Raw genomic sequence first — 19,570 nt, 5'->3', positions numbered from 1 at the left:
CAGGTGATGAATCAACGACTGATCATTAACATGCTCAGCAACTGATTCAGGAAATTGCTTACAAATTGCATCCATGTTAAATAAACTCTTTCGTCAATTACAGTCCACACCTACAAATTAAGAAACGCTAGTTTTCCCTATCAGAGTGTATGTGTTTGCTCCTATGGCTGAAAAACTATTCAGTTTTTAAAAAACTGAACTCACACCACAACATCCTCCATTTGTACGTTCATTCATTTTTCCTAAATGTACCTCTCCTGTTGTAAACGACTCTCAAAGAATGTCTGACACTGGCATGTTCCTGGGCTGCTAACCGTCAGCAAAACAGAGCCGCTGTGACGATAAACAGCAAAACAGCCCTGACTGGCCGCGTAAGATTCCAACCATTCCTACCAAAAGGACAATGCATCGGCTGGGGCCGCACGGAGATAATAAACGCACCGACTCACTGGCAGCACTGGTGGAGTCTTTGTAGGTTACTATTTTCTTTGGAAGACAAAACGGAAAATGTGGGATTGTTCTAGAAAGTTTAAAAGACAATGATAAAAGATTGTTGTCTCTAGCAGGTACAATTACATTAAAGCAGGGGTTTTCAAAGTGTGACACTGTGGATGTGTCAGTGCTGCAGGAATATAAGAAATGTGTCAATGGGATATTCTGAGTCTTAGTAATATTTAAAAATAGTGATAGTGCAACATGAAAAGAGTCCAGGTTAATGGATTTTGTACCTTCAGTTACCATGACCACAACTTGATCCCTGTTTTTTAAGCCTATATTTGTTCACTTTTTGGCAAACTGGCACCATTAAAAGTATGCTGAATTAGCTATTCGCAGTATCTTTTTATAACTTACTCATGGATGTATACACCACTATCACTGTATTACTTTGCCACTGAACTTTGCCACTGAAGGAAACTTCACAATAATTCTCAGGCAAGTTCTGGACTTTAGGGAGAGTCCTCTTTATGGTTTGTAAACAGATTTATGGTTTACACATGTTTATTCAAGATGGAGGTTGAGAGACAGTGATATACTCAGAAAGTATAAGTCACAAGCTGCAAATTTAATAAAAGCAAATCTCAGGAATTTGTATTGTTATTTTTTCTACAGCATATGTTATGTGTTTAGGTAAAACAAAAATTACTATTGGCTGATACGTGGTAGTCAGATTTTTCTACCTCCCAAAGACCGTAGTCAGAATCGGCCTCATATTCAAAGGAATCTGACAATAACATTTTCAATTGATAATAACACAGCAGCAATACAGGCAGACAGGAGTTCTCACTCTGGACATGCAGGAGTTTAATGTATCTGCACCTTTAACTGTTCTGGCAGAAACTGACCAATGAGACTGATTGTGGTTTGATGGTGGAGATGAGGAGGGTGAACATGAATAATAAACCAAACTAATCTACGACTCTTTATTTCGTTTTAATTTTCTTATCTTCAAACAAGCAAACTGACAGCATGAGTCAGCTTTCAGATGATGACTCTGTCATTAGCATTGTCAGTTGACAGGTTTTTATTATACACTCATCTCAGTGGCTCATTTTGTATTTGAACACTGAGAATGAAACACACCCCTGCCAAACATGTCATTATACTGAGACCTGTCGGGCTGCTTGGCATGTTCTCCAATTTACGAAGTGTCCCAAACATGTACCTCCTCTACCCTACAGAGCAGGAAATGTCAAGCGTATCTCTAAATATCAACCAAAACAAAGCGCATGGTGGACAAAGGCGACACAATGGATTAAGGAAGTGACACACAGGAATTAGAGTTGGAACAGAAAGTCAGAGAGTGTGAAAATGTGTCTAAAAAAAGCTGAACAATAACAAAGAAAAACAAAAAGAAGTCTCTCCAAAAGGAGACAAGAACTCAACAGCCCAGCTTGGTAACACATGACAATGCTGAAAATGACTCTGCTTATCACAGTCATTCCCACTCTGCTTTTCCAGCTGTTTTCTGTGATAACATTGTTCTGAAGAGTGCGGTGCTTTCCGTGACCCTCCAGAGTCTGGGGACCGACACAATTCAACGCTTGTAATAAACTCCCTCTCACAACAACAGTATCTCCGGCCGTGAGGAGACAACTCCAAACGGGCCTGTCATGCGTGCTGCTAAAAAACCCCAGAGTCAGTGCGACAGAATAGTACTTGTCCACGGTGACTCAGCACGCAACTAGGCCACAATCCAGTTACAACTGTCCCCTTATCAGCCCATTTACATCAAGAAGAATAGAAATCAACCACCCCTGAAAAGAAACAGCGTGAGTACTCAGAGCCTAAGAGCCCCACAGGGAAATTAGATTTCTTGTCTAATTTATGAGCTCTGGAAACCAGTACAGCTTGAGGACATGGAGGGACATCTGTGTTCGCCAGCAATCTACTGCCTATTTGCGCCAATGAGATTTTAAGAAAGGTGATTCTCTATGTGTTAAATATAGATTGGTGCAATACATCACCTGTACACGAATTGTTATTTCACAGCAAGGTGTATTGAGGGGGAACATCAAAGAAGGGGGGAGCAGTGTGGGGTAGAGGTGTGTGTGTGTGAGAGAGAGAGAGTGATCATAGAAAAAAGGCGTGCTGATGTTGCACATTGGTTTTACAACGATGCGGCCGGTTAGGGAAATTCACTTCCAGGAGCGACTAGAAAGATGAATTTCAGTCAGTGTAACCGTCATTCACAGATCACAATTCAATTTGATAAGATTTCTGCAGTCCCAGTTGTATTACATTGCCCAGTCTTATCTCTAGCAACGATGAATGATGCCAGGTAGGTAAGTATGGGGCAGGAAAAGTAAAGAGTGGACATGCATTCATGACAGCAGCAACATGTAAGACAAGCTAATAATTGACTTGGTGGAAATTTTTATACTTTTTTTAAAAGTAGAGCCATCAACTTTCCCATAAGGTTTAGTGCAAAAATGAATGTCATTAATTATGAAGTGCATTTCAGCAACTGTGCTGAAACTTCCCCGGAGTCTCTAGGCCACTGTGTCTAAATCCAGCAGACAGGGGGAAGGGAGGGAGTTTTGGGTAAGGTGCAGCAGCATTTGCTGGAGTACAAGTCATAATGGGGCCAATAAAATAACTGTCAGTGACACACAGCAGGCACCTGAGAGACCAAAATACTGATCTGGGCCAGACGCAGTTATGTAAACAGAGCATTCCTGAACAGTACAGAGCGCAGGGAGACAATGGTGTGTGCATGAGTGAGAGAGAGGGACAACATCCCTGCATGCAAACTTTGGGAATTATATCTGCATGCTTTAAGCATCCACTGTTTAATGCACAAGAATGGGTCATGGATTTAACTTCACGTGTGTGTGTGTGTCAGTCTCTGTGTGTGTTTAGGTGAACCTGACGCTGCAGTGATGGTAGGTAAGTAGGAATTCTGACCCGGCACACAGACTCCTGCTCAACTGACCCAACATGCAGCTAAAAATCACGATGCCCACATGAAAGACTTGCAAAGAGTGTCAACAGTAAGCTATGTGTGGTAAACCTCAGCTTAACAAAGCCTCTATCAAGACCAGTGACAGTCAGTCAGTGTGCTGCTGAGCAGTCATTAGATAAACTGAAAATACAGGCAAGATGACAAGTCCTGGAGGGTATGTGTCAAGCCATAATCCCGCTGTATGGCACTATTTCCATATGGGTATCAGATTAGACGTCACGGCGGGCCACCACTAGCAGCAGCACAGCGGTCTGAGAGAAGCTGCCGACACTGTCCCCACTGTCATTTTTATTCTCTGACAGCCCTGTTCATTCAACGAGCCGTATCATGAACATGCAAGAATTTAACATTGTGGAATTAAAAATGTGATTTCAGATAGATTTAACATAGATTAGGATGCTGATTTAGTTATGAAAAAAAAAACACAGACAACTGCCCCAGTTGGACAGTACGGCCTCTCTGTATGGGCAAGAGGCTTTTTTGTAGTTTACATTTAAATTTTTGTGAGGCCGTGTTTTACTTTAATTAGAACTACAAAGACTAGTGAGGCGGGATTTGGAATTAATTCACAACATTTTATGTGAGAAATGGGTGTTTCCACTTGAAATATAAAAAAAATACAAAGCATATAAAGCCAAGCCTCTCCACCTCATAACACTTGTTAACTGCATTTTGTGGTGTCAAGCCTATATAAGATCAGACATGGAAAGAAACTGCAACATACTGCTTACAAAAGATATATAACCTCAACCTGAAACTGTAAACTCTTAGGAAGATTGTTGTGAAATGTGATTAAGTAACATAGTTCAGACAGAATAACATTAAGATGAGCTCCATTAAGCAGATTACGTCACCATATGATTACGTCACCATAATCCCTGGATATATCATATGTTATCATATGTGTCAAGATAGTGGTGGTGAAGATGTACACTTTCCTCCTCTTAAAGGAAGAGGATTATCATCAGCGTGTGAAAATGTGAAGTCAAGTGGTGAAAATTTACATGAAGAGTAAATTCCAGTTATATGATCCTTAAACTTCAGGCAAATTATCAGCTCAGATAATGTTTTCATCACACACTTTTTACAGTGTAAATCACCAAAACATCAATCAACATGCTGAAGTGATTTTAAAGATAAACATCTATATTTTGCTATTGTAACCAACGTCTGGTTTTCATGTGATGGGAGAGTAATGCAGTCAAAATTCTAATTTTCATTAAAACTGAATCCACTTTAGGAACTTCTGAAGTTAGAGAAAAGGGTGGCTCGGCTGCTGACACTGACACATAGAAGGTGGCAGAGTTGTCACATACAGATGTCACTTCAAGACAATAGACATTAACATCTGTGACTGATGCCAGCAGTGGGGAGAGAAGAGAAGACGGACACCAGTGACCTCTTAATTAAGACTCAATCCTTTTCCTGTCTTTGCTAATTAGTCTCCACTTGTCTAATTAAGACTCTATCAGTAAGCTGTCACATTTTACTCACTGTACTGGTTTAATGAAGCCTGTGCAGTGAATGATGGATGTGTGGACTCCTACGTCTGTTAAAAATGAGGACAAAGTCTCTCTGTTGTAATTTTCATACAGTATGTGTACTGACCTTCAAATGCTCGTATACAAATACTCTTTATGTTATTTATGTCCCACTATCAGACACACAAACTCCCACAGTGGGAAAGCGTAACTTTGTGCAGCCATGGTGCTCGCTGCTACCAAGACAGTCAAAGCAGTCAACAAACGTCTGAGTTTTGTCTCCATAGCCGTGCGTGCAACCACTGAGACTCGCAACAGGTGGCATTTGCAAACAGTTAATACCACTTTGACTTTGAAGAACATTATATTGGGCTGTGGGCTCAAACACAGTTACTATGACAACAGGATGAGAGGAATTTATGAGAAAAAAAAATATTCAGTCCTATTTGTGCCACATTATCAGCATGAAACAGTCATTAAGGAGGTGTTGATAATGTATTAGATCGGCCTCCATCTTCAGGGTTTTGCCAGTACAGCTTGATGTAATCAAGACCGCACACGCTCAAGAGTCAGTGGACTTTTCACCTTGTAATATTTTTCTTTGTGTTTTCTAGCTGGCAAATTACAGAGAGAAGTCAAAATTACACCAAAGGCTCTTCCAAAAATCAGTGTAAGTTTTTACCAAAACTGAGGCCTGTTTTAACTGTTGGACACAAAATGAGTAGGTCTGGACCTCCCCCTGCAAGCAGCTTTCACCTAAGCTCATTAAGTCTGATCGGGCCAGAGATGCAGTTTCTTGAAAGCCTATTTCTTTGGGCACTTCTGAGTTCGATGGTTACCATCAATAGCAGATAGCTGAAAGACTTAACAATAGCTAAAAGATCTCAGGATAAAACTGAATGGATACTATGTAGAACAGAAAGCTGATATGTCTGTGTAACTGTATAAGTACTGGCTGATATAAAAAATATCCCAGAGATAGTGGGGATAAATAAGCAGCATGAACATTAAGTCATGCACTGAACCATTTGCCTCCTAGTTTGGCATCTAGCTCACTTTTTTTGTTCTTTTTTTTTTCGGCACAAATAAGTATAAACCACTTTCCCTTCTCCAGTCCTGTTTCAACCCAATCAGTTAAATACTAAAGTCATGTTTTGCATTTCAGCTGACCAGACAGCATACCAGAGGCAACAAATCTGTTGTGTGTGGTCCACGGCATAAATTGAATCATTTACTAAGCTGAAGAGGCATGGAACTACTGGAAACAATACAAGTTTAATGTGAGTGGCACAAGTGGTGATTGAGTCTTGCTCTGAGTGCACGGCTTTAGGGGACACAACAGAACAGCTGATGCACAGTCATCACGCAGGGCCACACAGTGCAGCAAAGTCCAGATATCAGATAGTTGTGATAGCTGTTACACACTTGGCCTTTAGCTGCTAACCAGTTATTACTGAACATCTATCAGCACTGGGAGGCCACCTGCGAAGCTGATGACAGAACCATATCTCCCCTGCCATCATAAGAGATTACCAAGTCCATTTGGTGTCCTGAAGGCTTCCAAGCTAACCACAGGACACGCGTGCTTTTTCAATCGAGGCTGCTTTCAACGATGGTCACCATCACACAGGCTGGTATTTCCAGATGGAAGAACTGCAGGGTTCTTCTTAACTGTGCTCAAGCCTCACACACAGAAATGCAAAACACTTTTTTGGATTTTACAAACAATGATTACAAACATTTGGGGAAGTTTACACTACGTAACTTCAGCCGAAACTCATTATCCAAGACAGCTTTACGTTTGCTTGACACTCTGGCTAATCCTCATTATGAACAGCCTATATTCTTTAATGTTAAAAGTTAAACATACTGTTACAAAGAATAAAGCATAAATCTATCTTGAAACACTTAAAGTCAACCTGAGGCAATGTGAGCTTAGTTAGTTAGCTGCTGTTGTCTGTCTCTGCTGAAATCAAGAAGACTTTTGTGTGATAAATCTGCCACCGTTGTCATTGTAAGCTGCACGTATACCATGTAACAGAAAGCTTGACAGGCATGTCAACAGTAACTAGTGGCAACTAAGCTTAGCAAACAGCAAATTAGTAAAATACTTCCACAAATACACACCAAGAGATACTTCAACACAACACCTCCTAACAAAACATGCTAACATAGATTATTAATCTGTCTCCCTTATGTCAAATGCCCCTCAGTCCCCCCCCCCACCTCACTGTCCCCCTCACACTGACTACCATCCACATAAAGCCATCTTCAATGCTTTGCTACACACACTGTTGTCCATGACTGCTGTGAAGTGACCTGTTGGAAGATTCTTTTCATTTGGAGACCTAAGCAGGAAAAAGGACAGGGTAGGGGACTCGGTCAGAATAGGCTGCCCCTTAATAATGAGCCATCACAATTCCTCCCATCTTCAGAGCAGAGTGAATGTGGAGGGGAGAGATAAAGAGTGCAGACAAGATGAATAGAGCAACGAGAGATGAGAAGGAAGAGGAGGAGGAGGAATAAGGCAGTGTGGTTCAGCAAGGCATTGTTGTGTGCCGCATAACTGCCACTGACGGAAGACCCCGGGAGTCTGGGACTTGTGAGTGTGCTTGTGTGCGTGTGGCTATGTGGTGTGTGTCTTAACAAACAGACTCAAGTCTAAATCCTCTTAATCAGGGCTAGACTGTTCTCTAAACCTGTAGATACTCTGTTGTTTTGTCTGCGTGTGCACATGAAATGTGCATGGGTAAGCTTCCCAAAGACTTTACATTAATGGGATCTGTGTAAACAGACCCCAAGGCCTCAACCAGAATGTAATTAAGGAAGAAAGGCCTTTGTATCTCAAGGAGCCTGACATATTAAGTATAGATTTTCAGGATGCATCCACAACTAAAATAACAAAGCTGATGATTGCTTTAAAGACAACAGATTAACTCCATGTAAGCTTCTGAGTGTCTTTTTACCATCTCGTTATCACAAGAAGTCAAATATGCAGCACAGTCATATTCCAGAAACATGACGGGGATTTAAAAATGCACCAGCACTTAACTGCGTTTCTTTGTGCTGAAGCACAGTCCCCACTGATTTACAAAAGAACTTATAAAAACTTCAACTTTTGAAGAGACTAGCAGCATTTTTCTTGGGCACATCCACTTGCCACTGGGTCTTGTCTCAGCCATATTAATAATGCCCACAGCCACTACCAATCCCATCATTTTGCTTCCTAGTTGTGCCCGCTGCAGACATAACCACATCTCAACTGAGTTTAACAGCAGCGGAGCTGACAGAAAGCCTTGGCCACGTCAGCCTGTCTGCCACGCACAGGGGCACACATGCATGCACGCACACCCACCATTACTATCTGCAGGCATGCATATGATCCCATTCCTGACTTCACACGGGGCACAGAACAGAGCTGCCCGTGCTCAAACACTGCAAGGACTCTGTACACAGTGAAGGCTGGCAGAGAGACTGTGAAGCATCAGCTACTTGTGATGTGGCTGCAGGTTGAAGTCTCGGGAGAAAATTTCACCACTCGCCTACTTCACATTTGCAGCATTTACCATTCGAAAGGTTGCTTTGTTACTGCAAGTCATCTCGGTTGGGTAACGCTTAAAACCTGAAAAACTCCGAAGAGTAACACAGTGTTTTAGCTTGAACACACCTTGTTCACAAATTCAAAAAATGCATTCAAACCTACACTCACAAACTCCGCTCCCTCCCTCCCTCACCCCCCCCCCCCCCCCCCCCCCCCCCCCCTCCCTCCCTCACCCCCCACAGATCTGTCAGATTATTGTTCCAGTATCTTCACTTCTACTTTGCACCTTCTACGCCAACATGTTTCATCTGTTTTCACCAATTTTAATGCTTCACTACTACATCTGGCTGTCATTCAAAATTCATAGAACCATAGTTATACATGTAACTCTCTTTTTAACGTCCACACCACCCGATAACCGCACTTCCCTCATGGGATGTCTTTTTTTACCCGCAGACACTGAAAGCAGGAACACTGCTGGTTAACTGCTGGTTTAGCTTAGCAAGGCTATAGCAGAGACAACTGAGTGGGACAGAATTAGGCATGCACATAGAAGATACTGTGTTTTTAGTCCCACAACAGCCCCTGATGTTACCTAACATAAAAATGAGTTCCACACAGAGTTGGTATACAGATATTAAAGTTGGGACAAAGAACACTGGTATCAGATCATCACTATAAGCTGATACCCTGAGCTGAGGTAAGAGATTGTGTGAGTGGTAGCCCCAAACACCATAACACTGATCAATAATGCAAGCCAATAGTTGACAAGTAGTAGTAGTATTAATGCTACTACGAGGGGAAGGATGGGGTGTGTGATGTCCCACAGAACACCAGACTTTTCACTTTTTCGGTGGGTCTAGTGGACAGAATAAATTGATAATGAAGAAAAATAACTTCTGTTGTAGTGAACACAGTAGTAACTGTACAAAAAAAAATTACTACCTCAAAGGAGTGGATTTAGCATTAAGTCTTTTAGCAGCTGAAACAACATGCATATTTTCAGGATCTTAACGCTTGACAAAAAAAAAGCCTTTGATTAGGACGTTCAACTTTTGCTAAGGCTGGAGGCTAATTTCACTATGAGAATAAATGTACCTCCCAGCTGGGGGATTATGCTAACCAGGCAGTCAGAAGGCCTTCTGAGTAGATTTGTCAACTCATCCTACACTTTGGCTAGGTTAACAGTTACTTTAGGTAGTGAACCAAAGCCGCCTGATATTAAGCTTAAGGCTTTAATTTCACTGTGTTTTCTGACACACATAAGGGACTCATCATTTCATGGTCTGACAGATGGGGGGGGGGGAAATAAAAAGCTCAGCGCGGTTAAATGACTGTGCTACAAATCCTCAACAACTGACCACTGAGAAAAGAGAGTGTTGACAGATTTCCTTAGAAACGGTTCAGAGTTATACCGTTAAGGGTCTCGAGGAGAAACTGTCAATGATCTCTTCACCTACTTCCTCAGCAATAGCTACAACAGCTATGAAAGCAACAGCTGCTTTTAGAAACTAGGCAGATGCTTTGATTTCCCATGTAGGCCACAGCAAAGGTCACTGAGAGACTCGTGTAGTCACCTAATGTTTAAAGAAAGTGCTTCCCTTTGGCCCTGATGTTTGTTGGTATTCAGGACTGTCTTCAGGAATTTTTGTCCAATGTGTCTAAATCCTGACGCGAAATACACACTCCTCTGCTGCGCATATACACAATTTGAGGACACTGTATAAGAGCAGCCTTCAAAGGAAAGCAAAGGGAAATGCCTGACTGCCTCCCCCGCCTAAACTAAACTCGCTATCGTAAATTAGTTGGCCTTTCTCTTCCTCTGACAGAGTGTGTAACTGCAAGTGCCAAGTGTGACCAACTCCCATTCACACTCAATACAACAGCCTACACTTGAGCTAATTAGGAAGAGAAAGACGATTCTTCAGGAAACAAGAGGAAAGACTGCGCACATGTGCATATGTACCTCTTTAGTGGGATTACAAAAAAACCCACTGCATTAATGAGACAGCATTTCATGGTCTATTTAGCTGGTAACTGAGTGTCCCTCCAGTGTATTTAAACGCAGAGCTTAAGCTGAGCACCAACACACACATAAACACAAATTTTGCTCAAAGTAGCTTATACCGTACACATGTGACTTCTATCTCTCCCTCTTTCGCACTCACGAACCCACACACACACACACTGACATAGAAATAAACACACGCCCTGAAATTGAAGCCAGAGATCTTTCCTAAAGCCAGGCTATAAGGAAGGAAGTGAAGTCGTTCCACCGCTGTCAGAGAATACAAAGGTGGAAGAATGGTTGGTGCGAGGAGGGGTGTCCAACTTCCTGCTGAGAGAAAGGAAATAAACACTTCCATATGCAATCTCTGCCAGAAACACTGACACATGCACACGCGTAGCCTGGAGTTAATGCAGTAACACAGTGTTGTAAATTTGAGCAGGAGGGCCCTAGTTAGCAACTCGCACTGCCATATGAAAGGGAGAGTATTTTCTGCTTCCAGAAATTTATGGCTAGTGAGGTCTCGTTCATCACACCAGCTCTATAATATAACGCAGCTTGGAAAGAAATACACTCCTCTGAAGCTGCAGCACTCCGATTCCTGATTGGTCTGGGACAGAGCAACGGTTGGTTTTACGTGAAGAGGATTCAAATTTCTAGTTTGTGTGTGTGTGTGAAAGCGTGATCACATGCAACAAATCCTGTTGACTAAGGCGACTCACACACAGCATACCGCCTGCCTGGGGAAACCCATGAACTCTAGGCCACTGTGCCATTTTTCATGTCCGGATAACACACACACACACATGCATTCATACACACCCATTGTGTGTGTGTATGAATACACACCCATTGTGTGTGTATGAATGTGTATGAATGTGACGTGACGAACCTTTGCTGGCTACAATCTCTAGCCCTGACATTACCAATATACGCCTCACCTTAAATCTTAATTACAGTTCTAATCTTGAACTTAGAACATCACAGCACCCATCTTTCCATCCATACGAAAAATATAAAGTACATAAACACACACTCACACGCGCCGTCATAAATATTTCCCTGATTATTAACACACCCAACATGTGTAGTGACACTGGAGAAAGCATGACACTAATCTGCTCTCAATCTCAAAACCTCTCTGCTGTGACTGTGTGTTTGCACAAGCATGTGTTTGTGTATGTGTTATCCACAATGTTATCCAGCGATCCTTTTGCATATGTGGAGCAGTAGGTCATCTTCTTATGAAGATTATCCATAAAGAAGTTCCGGGAGGGGGCTGGTCAGATTGACAAGCCTTTATCATAATGGGAATGTCTGTTTGCAAACATGGCATCCTGTCATTACAGCACTTCTCTGTGTGTGTGTGAGTATTAAACATTAAACTGGATTAGGTCAGGCTGCTTGTTTGAAAGGGTGAGGAGTGAGAGTGCATGTCTGTGTTTGTATGTAGCAGTCCTTAATTACATTACAGTTATTTTTCCACAGCTTCTGCCCGATCAATACACAGCAAAGTGGACTTCTCGTAGTTTGGGCTAAGGGTGTGTGTTCAGCAGTGTAAATGTGTGTGTGTGTGTGTGTGTGTGTTGTTCTTTTTCACTGATACCCAAAGCAAACATTACAATCTCTGCAGTAGCACTGGTTAGAGCCTCCTATCAGCTCAGTCTAGAAATGCCCCTGCGTTAACAGGACTGAACCGAGAGCTGAAGGTCTCAACCCCACACTTTTCAACACGTCTCCTTCTACTGCTGCCAGACGACAGCGGCAAAGGCTTCCTGAACATCAGTGAGCCAAGGCATCGCAGCAGTACCTCTCCTCACATCTCACTTGATTAAAGTGAGAAAATGACACAAGCTCTGGGTAAAATTAGGTCACTTAGATTTTACAGATGGCCCTTGTTGCCAAGCATATTTTCCCAATTAAGGCTGATTAGGGAGGGAAATTCCCAGACAGCGTGAATTATTAAAAGCTTGAAATGGAATCTGATCATGTGGCACTGTATGGCTCTGACACCCAACATCCCCAGATGGGTACAAGGGGAAAAAAGTGGGAGCTGGGAGCTCTGAGACTTCTGATTGGCTTAAAGTGGGAGTTTCCTGCTATTGTTTGAAGTCATCACAAGCTGCAGGTAGAATGAGCACAGTCAACTCTGGATCATGATACATGAGGTGAAAAAAAAAGATTCCATAAAGTTCTCTAAATTCAGCACAGGCAAACAGGCACCACTTGTCACTATGATTTGTTTACTGCTGTGATTTTTTTTTTTCCTGTAGCAAGAGTTTTATCACAAAACACTACCCCTGCAGTTACTGTGTGGGAGAAGGAGAGCTACCTGTAGTGACCACAATTTAGAATCAACGGGAAACAAGTCAATAAAACTTAACTCAAGTGCCTGAGCATTAACAAAAATGCTGATATTTCTGAAAAATGCAGTAATAAAAAAAAATGAGTGATTCAGCAATATTTTTGATCTGTTACATTCATTTTAATACCAGCAGATACCAGCAATACCTCCGGGCAGATGTATTATACCACCAGAATCTACACACTCTTAATTCACCACACAGGTGTTTTCACTTATTTATCCTGATCAGACCTCTTCTCAGGACTGTGTGGGTGTGCACATGTCCTACTGTGACATTTTGAAATGTCAGGTACAGGTGCAAATAACAACTTATAAAAAAAATAAAAGCTTTAGTTTGTTCTTTTTGTGCTGATACTTAATTAGGGCTGTTAAAAACAAAATATTTTCAACTGCATGATATTATAATTGCTGCATGCAAATTTTTAAAGAGAAATTTCACATTTAAAAAAAAAAAAAACAAAAGTCAGAGGAATTTTTTTCTGAACAGAGACCATAGCAAGTGATTCGACTGGTTAAGTGATGGGAAATATAACATGATTGCACAAAATTTTCTATGCAGTTCAAGACCAACCCAGCTATCTGGTCTTGAATGACCGTGATTATCATAATACTGGCCCGAAGTTAATGTGCTAGTACTTGGATTCTACACTTGCCTCCTCTGTACTGGCCCGGTCAATATTGCCGCAGGCGTTCACAGGTTATAAATATGTGAAACTGTCCTTGAAGACTTGCTGCTCTTTTGTCTGTCTCCACAGGAAGTTAGTGTGGCCCAGGCTGGCTTCGAGCATCCCTTCAGCCTTCTGCTTTACCACGTTGGGAGCCTGTCAGAGTGGCTCAGTGTCAAACTGCCAAGCCCTGCTGAGTCAAGCTGACCATGAACAAGACAGACCAGCCGCACTGGCCTGATGTTCGTGTTTGTGTTGGGTGCCTGATATTCCCATTCCTGTTAGGTGCTACACAAAGGATGCCAGTCTGGCCTGTTTGAGGAGTCGACAGATACAATAGACCTAACAGATAAGGCCACAAAACAAGGCCCAGGCAAAGCCAGACTTTGCTTATCATCTGTATGTTTAGTAGACAACAGATGGATTTAATATAACTAAATATTCATTTCTTTCTTTCGTATGTGTCTGGCTTACTTGTAATGTCCTATGTTATCATGGTATTCCTACAGGCCTCCTAAATGGAGTCAAAGTGTAGCCTAATTAGGCTGGCTTCTTCCTAATTCAAGTAATGGGGGTGACACCTGTAAGGATTTGATTATTTCAGGTGCTGAATGACTATTGGCTAGAAAGCTAAAATGCCACAAGCTGATAAATTACTTGGAGAGGTTTCTCAACATTTGAGCCATTTGAAAGGGATGGTAAGGACAGAACAAAAGGGAAAGCTGAATAAACAATGTGTGCCTATGTTGTTTCCATCTCCCTGGACCCGACAAGTGGCATTTTCTCGAGAGAGAGAAAGGTACAACCCAAATGCCATTCAAAAAAATCTGTCAATTTAAGGTGGCCTTGCACACACACAGGTATAAAATGTCACGACTTCCTGAAGAGTTAGCAACCACTCCTCAGTTCGACAAACTCATATTTCGCTTAGCAAAACTTGCTTAAACATTTCACTAACTTCAAGGAAAACCGCAGAACTCCTCCCTGGAAGCAAAGCCAAATTAAAAGTTTCTCTTTTGATAAGCCACTAAGTTTAATTTGACATTTTATGTAATGTATGTGTCCCGAATTGAAAAGTCATTCCTTCAGTTACTATATGAGATTTGGAACAAATATTTCAATCCCTGTCACTTTTCAGTAAACTGGACAACATTAAAGTGCAAAAGATTAAACGGAGTTTTGCCAGTGGGGCTGCCTCTTCCAGTCCTTACCTTGCCTGACAGTTTTCAACCTGACGGGACCTTTGCAGTTCTTTATCACTGTCTGCACGTCGTACAAGGGTAATCCCGAAATAGCGAGGTTCTCGACCTCCAGCAGCAGCTCCCCTTCACTTAATTTTCCACTTTTGTAAACCACGACATCCTCATTAACTTGCCCGATGTAGGCGAACTCTCCGTTTTCCGCGCCGCCGCGCAGCGGCACATTCAAGTCGCCACGGGCATCTTTGGAGACGGTGCACTCGTTCACTCTGGAGGTCCAGTGGTTTTTCTTTAGCGCCGGTTTGGACATTGTGAACAGTTACAAGCCGACACCAAACCAAGCGGGCTCTGCCACTGGGATGAGAAACGGTCACGGCAGCAATGCCTCGCAGAAAGTAGACTTGTATCCGAGTGAAGCGCAGCAAACTTTCTTTCCCTTCCACAGAAACATGAGCGCCTCAGACTGTGTTGTCCCACCGCTGTCCCGGGGTGAGAAATCAAGCCATTCCTGTCCGCACTGAAGTCACTCGTTACTGTGCCAATATTGTTTTCATTATTTTCTCAACATCCCCGCAATTTAATCCTCCTTTATCGATGTCATCTTACATCTGCCACGGTCCCACTCGCGTCTCGTGTCCACTTTTTAAATCCTCTCGGTTTTTCTTTTAAACTCACTTTAAATGATGTTTCTTTCTTTCCTCCACTCAAACAGCGGCTGCACTCCCTCTTCTCCGCATCAGACCGCTGACTTTATCGGCTGCTGTCACCGTCCTCTGCTCCTTTAACCAGGTACGACGCTCCAGTGTATTTAGCTGAATCTCATTCCCACTCTGGGCTCTGCCGTGGCGCTGGGAATGTGTTGCTATTCGTGCTGCATTCATAGGCTGTCGGAAATATTGGCTTCCGGACTGGGTCACATGAATTATCCGTCACCAAAGTGGCCACACTGCATGTTATGAAATTATTATTATAAGTGGGAATTTTACTCAATCTCTGCTATTTTGGAATGTGAAATGTGGAGTAACGTATCATATGATAATATTTAACCTTGTAATTTTCATTGTTTCAGACCAGAGATTATGTGAATTAATAAATTTCATTTAATGCTGCATATTATATGCTAATGAATCATGTTCTGAAGCAGAGACATTTGCAGCGTAAATGCCAAATTTATTGCTGCCTGTAGGGTACTTAAAATAGTAATATACATTCCTTTCCTTTTTATTAGATGTTACAATGGCCCAGACAAGAAAAAAAAAGAACTGAGACACAGATACTAATTGCTATATCTGAGGTAATTTTAAGTCAAAGATTCAATAAAGTCTGCTTATGCATGGTTTACATAATTTCTTGTCAGTTTTCTACCTGACAAATCATCTGCCTCTGTTTTTTGTGTAGTGAATGGGAAAATAGATCAATATTTAAATTAATACATGTATAGCAATATGACTGTATGTTTATAGTTTACACTTTTAGTGTTTACAGTCTCAATATGGTCTTGAGCTGGGACATAGTGACACATTTTAAGTTTAAAGTTCGGAAGAGGGAGCCTACAAGGAGCACGGGAAGGCAGCAACGTTAACATACGCGCATGCGCACTGCTCAAAGCAGAAAGGGCTATCTGAGTTGTACGAGAAAGAGCATCAGGGTCCATTAAACACGTGCGCTTTTTGTGTTTAGTTGAATAAATTCAAACTATTAAACTGAAATATAGATGTTATTAAGATTCAGTTAGTAAACATAGAATGTTTTATAAAATCTGTCAAACAAATTGCAAATATTTGCTTCTCTGTGGAAACTTTTGTCTGAGCTTTTGTTTGAGCTGATACTCAAAGTAAATGACTTCTCTATTCAGCCGGCTGGATATGATGATTGTGACTGAAATGCTAATTTGATAATGACTCAGTCAGTCTGGGGTCATACCTCTGATCCTGACTTTCAGGAATCCTGCATTTCAGGTTAGACAGGTGGCACACCATGCTGTCATGTGTTGGGGAAACCTCACCTGATTGTTCAGATACTCCTGTGCATGTGTTTGTGTGTGTGTGCCCCTGACACCTGAAATGTCTACAGAAACTGTTACATCCTTTTAATTATAGTCTTATTTTGCAAATCAAAGAAGCTTCAGAAGGCTTTGGACTTTTTTCCACTGATACAATTTCACATTCACATAGAGAAAAACACACCAATTACCACCAATTTTTGCTTTCTCTACTCTTTACTCTCAAATGATGAGGGGGGAGGTGATGATTGGTGAGACAGCAATAGAACGAGAGAAAAAAGAGAAAAGGCAATAACTGTAAAGCATGTTTATAATCCAAGAAATAATGAAAGCAACTTGATAAAGACAATGATATAGGCACGCAATCAGCTAGGCAGACAGTCAGCTAAGACAGCAGGGATGAACACACTGCTTGATCAGATGGGCCAGGCCTCTCACCTAGGGAACAGCAGATGAGCTTTTCCCAACCTAAAAATAACAGTCAAAGTACTCTTGGTCCCATGGGAGGAAAAACCATTGGCCTGGATGGGACAGGAAATAGTAAGTGAGCTTTTAAGCTGAAACCTTACAACTTTCCCTTATCTTCATCTGTTATCAGCCGCTCATATATGAAATGCATGTTTAATATTTATTCAGTTCAATGCAGTTTCCTCCCAGGGAAATTCTCCTTACAGGCAAGTGATGAACAATAAACATTAATATAGAAAAGTACTTAAAACATAACACGAGACAAGTGTCATAAATTATGAATATCTTCATTCATCTACAAAGCACCATTAAACCAAACAGTAAAAACACTGCATTTCTAACTATCCTATAAAAAATACATTAACCAGAGGTAAGCTATTAAACAGTACAAGAAACAAAAGAGCTCTGTACAATGTAGGACTTATACTTCAGTGGTGTGAACCTTCTGATAAAAGGGGAAAACAACTTAATGAAGATGAAAGGGATGATGGATGTATCTGCTACATGCATCTCATGATCTGATGAGGCAGGAAGAATCACAAGTACAAGCTCAATGAGCATTTGTGTTGTTTTTAGGGATGCTAGCAGCACGGCTCTCGGGGGTGGCAGCATCAGTCGATTGGTGCACACACAATCTTGAGACCTAGTGGATGGATTGCCATGAAATTTGGTGCATTCATTCATTCATTTTTGGTACATTCATGTTCCCATCAGGATGAGCTATAATAACTTTGGTGATCCCCTGAATTTTCAGTTTATCCAATAATTTTGTTTTTTTACCAAACTCTTTCCAAACTCTTGTTTAGTGCTGATCAGCAAATGTTAGCATGCTAACACACTACATTAAGACAGTGAACATGGTAAACACTGGACCATCTATACATCAGCATGTTAGCATTGTCATTGTGTGCATGTTACCAAGCTGATATTAGCACTTAACTCAAAGCACTAGTGTGTACAGTGTATGACTGTAGACTCTTAATCTTGTTTTAAAAAGTCTGGAAACTGGGAGTGGGTGCATTCTTCTCTTGCCCTGGGATCACTGATAAATGTATCAAAATTCCTGTCTTGCTTTGACTAATGACCAATCTCCAGTCATTTTCTCTGGGTTGATACACAAGCTCAATGTAAGCTCTATTTGCCGAGTTAGGCTGTTCATCAGCTTTATTAAATTCGGGGTAGTTTCACTGAGAGGCAGCCTCTCTTTTACAGGAGCGCCTTGATCACATTCGTACAGTTACATGCATTCACCCCTGGAAGCTGCCCAGCGCAACCAGTCTGACCCGCTGGCTACTAAGCAACTCCACTGGAACAGTTGTGATTAAAGACCTTGCTCAAGGGCACCACAATGGTGTTGATGAAGGTTTTATTCTGTTTTCCCAACCATATTTAATCCTGCTGAGCTGGTGATTGAACCGGTTTCCACAAGCTCGCTTTTCTAACCTTTAGGTCACTTCTGGTGGAGCATTTACGGGTGAATTCCACTGTGGGAGGATGGTAAATAGCTGAGGAAATTTGGCAGTTGTAGAATGGGTTTGATATGTGTGTGTGTGTGTGTGTGTGTGTGTGTGTGTGTGTGTGTGTGTGTGTGTTTGAATATGTATATGTGCCAGTCACTTCCATGATGACCTGCAGTGGGGAGGGGGTAGGGTCATCCAGCTTTTCTGCCAGCTTTCTGTCACACAGTGTCACCCAAATCAGATCGACAGAGGCAGACACACTGCCACGGGCCCAAAATTTCCTATTCCCTTTCCACCCATCCATCAGTCTGTATGTGTCAAAGTCTTCTTGTTGGCATTTGCTGCCGCTCTATATTTCACTGTCATGTTCTCTCTGTCTGTCTTTCACTCTCTTGCGCATATTAATGAATGCAAATCAAACAGTGAATATGTTCACAGGCATAGCAGCATGTTGTGTTTTATCCACATGAATCAAACACGGCAACATTTGGCACTAAACTATGTATAGTGCAGAGCTCACAATCACAACGTGGTCCACATTGTTACACCACTGATGATGTTGGCATTGCAATTACCATGTTGTCTTTGTATAGCCATGCATTATAGGTTATATAACATGTCCAGTGTCACACATGTTATATTATATGGCACTATATGATCTACTTATTAAACTCAGCCCCACAGAACATATAATAAATGTCAGTGTTAATCCTGAGAAGTTATATAGAGAAGTCAGGACCTTGTCATGGAGGACTCTCATTAAAGCAGTGCTTTCACATTATCACTTTATGCCATTGTGCAGGTGTGTTATGACAGCATGTGTCATGAGGAAGACCTGGATGAGAATGCTTTGTTTATCACAAACTATTATTAGCCACCATTTCCATTCACTCTATCTGATGCACCTGGTGGCACTGC

General features: G+C 41.7%; 1 protein-coding gene across 6 annotated transcripts in view; it reads right to left on the bottom strand.

The window, feature by feature from the left end:
* Positions 1-15,539, bottom strand: part of magi1b (membrane associated guanylate kinase, WW and PDZ domain containing 1b) — a 131,691-nt gene extending 116,152 nt beyond the window's left edge. For all 6 annotated transcript variants that reach the window (XM_041033054.1, XM_041033056.1, XM_041033055.1 and 3 more), the window contains exon 1: positions 14,735-15,539. In XM_041033054.1, the coding sequence (XP_040888988.1) occupies positions 14,735-15,032 (298 nt within the window). In that variant the 5' untranslated portion in view covers positions 15,033-15,539. The remainder of the gene's footprint in view (positions 1-14,734) is intronic.
* Positions 15,540-19,570: the final 4,031 nt, after the last annotated feature.

This window comes from Toxotes jaculatrix, chromosome 3, assembly GCF_017976425.1.
Source record: "Toxotes jaculatrix isolate fToxJac2 chromosome 3, fToxJac2.pri, whole genome shotgun sequence".
Classification (NCBI taxonomy): Eukaryota; Metazoa; Chordata; class Actinopteri; family Toxotidae; genus Toxotes; species Toxotes jaculatrix.
Note: the sequence above shows the minus strand (reverse complement) of the source record. Positions and strands in the feature narration are given on the sequence as shown.